This window comes from Brassica oleracea, chromosome C5 (genome assembly GCF_000695525.1).
Source record: "Brassica oleracea var. oleracea cultivar TO1000 chromosome C5, BOL, whole genome shotgun sequence".
Taxonomy (NCBI): Eukaryota; Viridiplantae; Streptophyta; class Magnoliopsida; order Brassicales; family Brassicaceae; genus Brassica; species Brassica oleracea.
This window is the reverse complement of record NC_027752.1, coordinates 12,524,216-12,531,017: the sequence shown is the minus strand read 5'-3', so window position 1 is coordinate 12,531,017 and position 6,802 is coordinate 12,524,216. Positions and strand designations below refer to the sequence as shown.

Genomic DNA, 6,802 nt, shown 5'->3' with positions numbered 1-6,802 from the left:
TTAAAAGCGAAAGCTCTATATTATAAAATCAAAACGTGACTAACAAGAGAGGTATAGCTCTCTTTATATAGTTATTCTAAAACCAAAAACCAGGTTAGAAAAGGAAAATAGAAAATACCAAGAAAAAGGAAATTTTAAAACAAAATCCTAAGTTTAAGAAACAAAAGAAACCCAACGGTAAGAACATGATAATTTGAATTATCATGTTGGCGCTTGTAGATGAGATGCTGCTGCATCAGTGTGTGTGGTCGTGGTCTTTTAGGTAGGGAAGGAGTAGTTTCGGTTTTCTCAAACAGTCTCTTGCAGCTTCAAACAAGAATATCTTGGGAGTTTATGGGATCTGGTGACAGTTTCAAACATGTCCCTGAGATCGAGAGCAATATAATTCCTTGAGTGAAAGCAATCTTTCAGTGTTACAATTTCCGTCTTTCTGGTACTTTTGGCAATGTGACTGCACCTCTGGTTCGGTCGGACGGTGAGAAGTCCAATCGTTGTCTATTCTTAGAAAAATATCAACCGGGAAATTCAGACAAGAAATAGAGATATGGTAGTTGGTTTCCATCTGGTTCTCATGAGACTTTATGTAGATGAAGAATAGAAATAAGTAGGCAACGATCAGGATCAAGGCGGCCTTCGCAAGACTAGCCACGCAGAAATTCTCGACGTAGCATAACACGTCCCACGGTGATGGACAGAGCGAACTGTATTCCAGATACAACAAAATCTTTCGCCAACTCCCTGCAATTTTACAATAGAATCACAAGTATCAATGACATCAACATTCGATATGCAAGAGTAACAGACGACTCATTTTCAAAACAGCAAACGCAAGTGAAACACGAGTAAGAAAAACAAACATATGATATGAGTATGCATCATCATCAGAGAATCAACCCCGACAAGACTAGCGAAAGTCTCAGGCTTCATGTCTCTCTCTTCACGAAGCTGGTAGAGCTTATGACGAAACACCAAGCGCTGGTACCTTCCATCCATCCCCCCCAGAAAAAGCAAAAACCTTTAACAAGTTCGCAAGTAGAGAAGAAGCAAATAAAACACATCTAGAAAGCTTTCTTCTTCTTACAGAGAGGCCGATGAAGACACGGTCGTGGATCTTGGAGATTCTCTGGAAATCGGTGGCAATCGTCTGGAGCTGAACACCGAGCCTACGATGGCGAAGCAGTTCTTCCCCACCATAGCCACAACTGCACTTCCATTGTACTCGAAGATCTCGCCGCACATCGATTAGTCACCATTATCGTAATGATGAATCGAAACAAGAGACTGTTACTGATCAAACATACCGACATCGGTGAAGATTGGAGTTTTTTTCCTAACGGAGAAGCAATCTGAGACGGAGGAGAGAGTAAGTAAAGTCGACGGTGGCTTGGAAGAAACTCCAGCCTTTTTCGCCACTTCAATATAATTTGCTGGGCCTATCACCTATGGGCTATTAAAGTGAGTCTTTTCATTTTTGTAGGACTAATGCAGGGATTTGATTAATGTTTTATGTAATGCAAGGAGAATAACATGAGTGTTTAGGCTATCCACATCAGCCAATAAAGAAGTTTCATTTTGTCACGTCATCATCCCTGAGAGAATGGACTTTTAACTTATCATTCGGCCTATCCAACCCCTTTGAAAAAAACTGCAACAACCTAAAATGCCAACTAGCTATATGCTATGAGGGGATATTGAGTTAGAGCATCATTATCCCTGAAACCCCAAATGGAGTTTCTTAATTTTTTTTTCTTTTTTTTACTTTTTCGAATTTAAAAAAAAAAAAAAAAAGGAACTAATCGTGAGCCGCCACGTGTTAGTGAGGCCCGCGAACAGTGTAAGAAACCCTTAAGAACCGACTACTATTTAGTAGTTTTTGTAACCGGTTTCTTAAAAAAAAGTGGGTCCTACGCGGAATCCACAGGCTAAGAAACCCTACTATACCCGGATAAAGATGCTCTAGTTTCCAACATTTTATCGAAATATATAACCCACAATTACAACACTCTTTGAGAGAGCTTTATCCACTTCCCCCCCATGGCGTCTTCCGCCGCTTCTCCCTCCTTATCTCTACTCTCACTCACTTCAAAACCTCCTCCGTCTCCCTCCGCAGCCTCCACCACGCACCTTATTTTCCCTTCATTCAGAACCAACGTCGGTTTCGCGCCTCTAACACTAAACCCCAGGCTCCCAGCCGCGTCCATTCAACCATCGTCAAAGTAGACGACGGCAGGCGGCGACGGGGACATCGCGTTCGTGCAGAGCAAGAGCTTCATATCGACGCAGGGATGGGACTCGGAGATGGTGGTGGATTACAGGATAAACGAAGACGAGTTCCATAAGATCAGCCTTCTGGACTGCGATTTCTTCATCAGGAAGCCGCCTGATCTTGATAACGATGTTTATGACTTCAGAGAGGTATGTGAAAGTTCTCTCTGCTTTTAACTTTGAACTCGCACTATCTCCGTTTTCAACTAATACGGCTGCGTTTTGATGTGGTGGTTGGTTGCAGATGTATGTTACTCCTCCGGATACAGATATTTACTCGATTCCAAGACTTCTTGCTCCAATGCCTCAAAAGGTCAGAGAGAACAAAGTTAGAGAACAAAGTTTGAAATTAGAGAGCGTTGAATGTGCAAACTGAAAGAAAGAAAGATATACAGAGGCAAAGAGAGAAAGGCTCTGGCTTTTAGCACTATGCGGTGGAGCTCTGGGACATAGAGCTGGTCAGAGGAGGCGCATTGAGGGCACACTCAAGGAAGATCCATCGCCAGCGAGGATGGAATGGGCGATATGAACGATGACTATCTATGTTTCTCTCGCCGATCTGACGGAAAATTGAGAGAGATTTGACAGCTAGAGTTAGTGGTTTTGATGAAAATGAGGAGGGAGTTCACTTTGGAAAAAAAAAATTGCAGAGTAAGCCCTTTAACCACATAGTACCTACTTTCTGCTCTTCTTTTGTTGAACTTCTTCATCCTCGTCATCTACCTCATCAAAATGGACAAAATTACGAAGCAAATAGAACCGAATGTGAAATAGAAATGTCAAATAGAACTGAAGATGCGCACCTTTATATAACAGTCTCTTCGATTTGGAGTTCATCAGCCTGTGAAAGGAAAATTAACAGGTTAACATTAAAAGTACTAACAAAATCAACACTTCTTCTGGAGATTACGATGTGGAGTATTTTCGATCTTGAATATCACCATATGTTTATATAGTTAGTTTAGGGAGAGGGTGACAAACGAAGGGAGCCAGAACGCTTTGATGGCTTACGATTAAAGGAGTGAAGAAGGGAGTTTAATGAGAGAGATGTATTGGTGGCTGACGTTACAGTGGAGCAATAGAGAAGAAGATGAGACGTCAGTTGGAGAAGTGGAAACGACGAAGAACAACACGAAAGTGAGAGATTCATCGTTCAGCGTCTCGTTTTTTTAGGGTTTCCATTTGATTGGGCTTAATGGGCCAGAGAAATCAAACAAAATGGGTCAAAAAAAAAGAAGCCCAACAATACCCAAATCCGTTTGTGACGTGGCAAAAATCAACCTCCCTATTGAACAATTTTACTAGCTGACGTGGACGTCCTTCCTGATGCTAGTATTCCCCTTTTATTTATTGTATTGTATGTATGATGTCTTGGCTCTAGCATTTTCACATAGAACCTTCGTATTAATAGTCTTGTTCTAACAATATTATCATATAACAATATATATTGATATAAAATGTTATATATAAAAACAAGCAAAGAAATATTTTTTTCATCATACATTCATTTACTTTAGTTAAAACCTAAAGCCTACAATTTCTTTTGGAATTACCATTAGTCCAATATTTTGACTAAGAATTCATTAATCTTTACACACCATAAATTTGTGTTTCAAATTCTATAGACGACACAACTATGTAGATTATTACAGAATGTGTTTAAAAGAGATTTTCAGAACATATAGTACAGAATACCGTCATATCGTAAAACGATTTATGATAATGCGGCACATAACTTTGTAAATATGTCGAATTGTCAGCTGTAAAATTATTTGCGATATTTTTTAAAAAAACTTACAATAATCCAAATGTGAGAGTGATTTCTCTTTATTTTAAAGAGTTTCGTAGGTTTACAATTTACTAATACTCTTCTCTAGGTGTTAAAATAATACTTATATTCTATAAAATTTTCGTCATGGTGGTGATTTATATTTCACATATTTTTTGCAAGTTGATTTGGAATCAAAAGACCTATAACATCACTTCTGACATCATTAAAAATTATATAATATATCATAATAGAATAATTAAATAAAGTATTTGCTACAAGAACTTTAAATACTACAGTTCGTGGATATATATATGTAATTTGGAATATTTAGCTATATATAAAAAGGTATAAAGGACATGAATTTGTTACAAAAACAAGCATCAAGCTCTATAATCCTAAGGAAAATTAGATGTTCCATATAGTTTTCGGGGAAATGGGCTCTAAAACATTATGTGGCAAAAGCATAGAGCAGAAAATGTATTTTTTAAGATAAAAAATATTTTACCAAGAAAAAAATATTTAGAATGAAAGCATTAATATCAATTTCTACTAATTTTCTTTTGCAAAAAAAAAAAAATCTACTAATTTCACACTAATATATTTGCACTTGACCAATTTTGATTCACTTTCTTGAACTTCTTACATTCAGGGCTCAATTTTTGAGGATTGGACCTCGTATATTTTCAGCCCACCATCTAAAATTTGTCAAACATAAAACATAACCCATTAAAATATTAATTACCAAATATTAAACACATATGGTTTATAACAAATTTTTAAATTTTAAATTTAATTTAATTTTAAACACATATCCAGATTTTTCTGCTTGGTGTTTGTTTATCCAGCATTATCTCATCTGTTTATATATCATAATTCTCTTGTTCATCTACTCTATGTTTCAAAGACATAAATGTGAAACTGTATGCGCAAAGATTTGAAAGACATGTGAATCTCAAATACCAAATAATAACTGTGACAGTGAAGTTGTAACATTATCTAGTGCTATTTGTTCGTATGGGATTCAGTCGACTAAGTTGAAAGAACTCGAAAATGGAATGACTAAAGACGTTTTATTAGATCTGATCAAAGGGTTACAAGAATGACAGGAGATCGAGGAAACAAGCCGGAGCTCGAAGAGCAAACCGGAAAAGGTACAAAGCGATTAGGAGTAAAGAGATGACTAAAATCCTAGATCTAGCCGCTCAGTGTGTGTGTAAAGTGTCGATCTCCTTTCTTGTTGTTGCATTCTCTTCCTTGTGTGATCCCTTTTTGGGCTTTAGTCTGGAAAGGCCGAGTATATGGGCCTAGATGGAGTTCCTCCGAGCCGGGTGCTTTTTGTCGGCTTGGCCACCGACTAAAAGCACTCTAGGGCCGAGATGGCAACCCTACTCGCCGAGCCGAATAAGTTAGCTCAGCTTGATGGGCTAGATCATGTTATTAGATGGGCCTCGTGGAGAGATATTCCAGAATTTTAAATTTAATTTTAAACGGTTGCACAAAAAAAAAAATTTAATTTTAAACGAGACAGTTTTTAAAACCTGGTTGTGAGCTATTCTATAAATAAATGAAACTTGTGAACCAAAACTGTAATTTTGGAACATTTTAACAAAAATAGTTAAAAAATCTTTTTTGTGGGCGTCGCTGTTTCCTATTATATAACTGGATTGGGGATCGTTTTCTCTCTAAATAGAACCCTAAAATTGAAAATATCTCCCAAATCTTTCGAAGCATCCGAGTCTCTCGCTATTGTTGTTCGGCGAAGCTAAGTTTGCTTAATCTCTCATCTAGTTTGGAGATGGATAGAAAGAAGGAAGAAGCTTTGGTCGCGGCCGAGGTCGAAACCGGCGGTTCTGAGGTTATGAGGTCGACGGCATCGGCTGTCGAGGATGCGGATGATGAAGTTGACTACGATGATGATTATTATGGTGAGAGTGACGGAGAGAGTGGCGATCCTCTGTCATCAGACGAAGAAGAAGACAAAGAAGATTTGCTGGCTGAGAAGCAATTCGTTAAGGCCCCCATTGCAGTCTTTTGGGATGTTCGGAGTTGTGGAATCCCTGAAGATTGTGATGATTTCTAGGGTCGTAACAAATGTAAGATTGGCTCTCAATAAGATGAATTATCTTGGTATGATCCGTTTCTTCGGTTTTGGGGATTGTTATCGTACGTACCCCTAGGAAAATCAATAACTCCATTGCTCGCAGCGGAATCACGTACCTACACGTAATTGGAAACGGTGAATCCCTTAAACTCTCTCTACGATTTCTTTAGTGTTGATGCATGACTTAATTATCTCTTCTCTTTTTTGTTTTGTTTTGTTTTTAGGAGATAAGTATGCAGACTTTAGCATTATAACTGCGGAAATGTTATCCCGGGCACAAGAGTTTCCTTCCCCTACAAACTATGTGTGCTAATCTCGGGAGACAGTAACTTATCTATTACTCTTAATCTATTGAAGAAGAAAGGGCACAATATACTGCTAGCACAGCCTAATGGAGAAGCATCAGGGCCTCTAATTAAGGATGCATCATCTGTGTGGTTCTGGGATACTCTCATGCTTGGTGGGCGCCCTCTCATCCCAAACCATGCAACTTCGCATACCACCTCTAGCCCCGCTCAGCCTGATGACAACATGGAAATCGAATCATGATTATTATTTTTCTTGTGTTCCGCAAACCAGAAAACCTGTCTTAGTTTCAGTATTCTAAATAACCTTTTGACCTGTTTTGAAAACTCGTATCTATGACTATGTTTTAGCATCTGTTC

The 6,802-nt window shown here is 38.3% G+C and overlaps 1 protein-coding gene and 2 long non-coding RNA genes across 4 annotated transcripts; 1 reads left to right on the top strand and 2 right to left on the bottom strand.

The window, feature by feature from the left end:
• On the bottom strand, positions 1-1,468 carry LOC106344139 (proteasome subunit beta type-3-A-like). Of its 2 annotated transcripts, none has more exons than XM_013783532.1 (3): positions 1,082-1,468; positions 858-982; positions 1-738 (listed from the first exon to the last, which is right to left on the bottom strand). In XM_013783532.1, the coding sequence occupies exons 1-3, from the start codon at positions 1,237-1,239 to the stop codon at positions 353-355; spliced, it is 669 nt and encodes a 222-aa protein (XP_013638986.1). In that variant the 5' UTR covers positions 1,240-1,468; the 3' UTR covers positions 1-352. The 2 variants fall into 2 exon arrangements, with proteins under 2 accessions (XP_013638986.1, XP_013638987.1); XM_013783533.1 differs by having other exon boundaries at positions 895-982.
• Positions 1,469-2,602: 1,134 nt separating this feature from the next.
• Positions 2,603-3,396, bottom strand: LOC106293996. Its single transcript, XR_001260702.1, has 4 exons — positions 3,277-3,396; positions 3,069-3,106; positions 2,945-2,984; positions 2,603-2,824 (listed from the first exon to the last, which is right to left on the bottom strand). It is a non-coding gene; the product is annotated as an uncharacterized LOC106293996 (long non-coding RNA).
• Positions 3,397-5,707: 2,311 nt separating this feature from the next.
• On the top strand, positions 5,708-6,802 carry LOC106292782. The gene is made up of 2 exons (XR_001260253.1): positions 5,708-6,272; positions 6,362-6,802. It is a non-coding gene; the product is annotated as an uncharacterized LOC106292782 (long non-coding RNA).

Bases quoted from the DNA above. Each gene is read 5' to 3' on its own strand.
- LOC106344139 (XM_013783532.1), bottom strand. From the start codon at position 1,239: ATGTGCGGCGAGATCTTCGAGTACAATGGAAGTGCAGTTGTGGCTATG. The intron at 983-1,081 runs GTAAGAAGAAGA...GATGGATGGAAG, and splicing joins GTGTCTTCATCGGCCTCTCT to GTACCAGCGCTTGGTGTTTC. The intron at 739-857 runs GTTTGTTTTTCT...GTAAAATTGCAG, and splicing joins GATGCATACTCATATCATAT to GGAGTTGGCGAAAGATTTTG.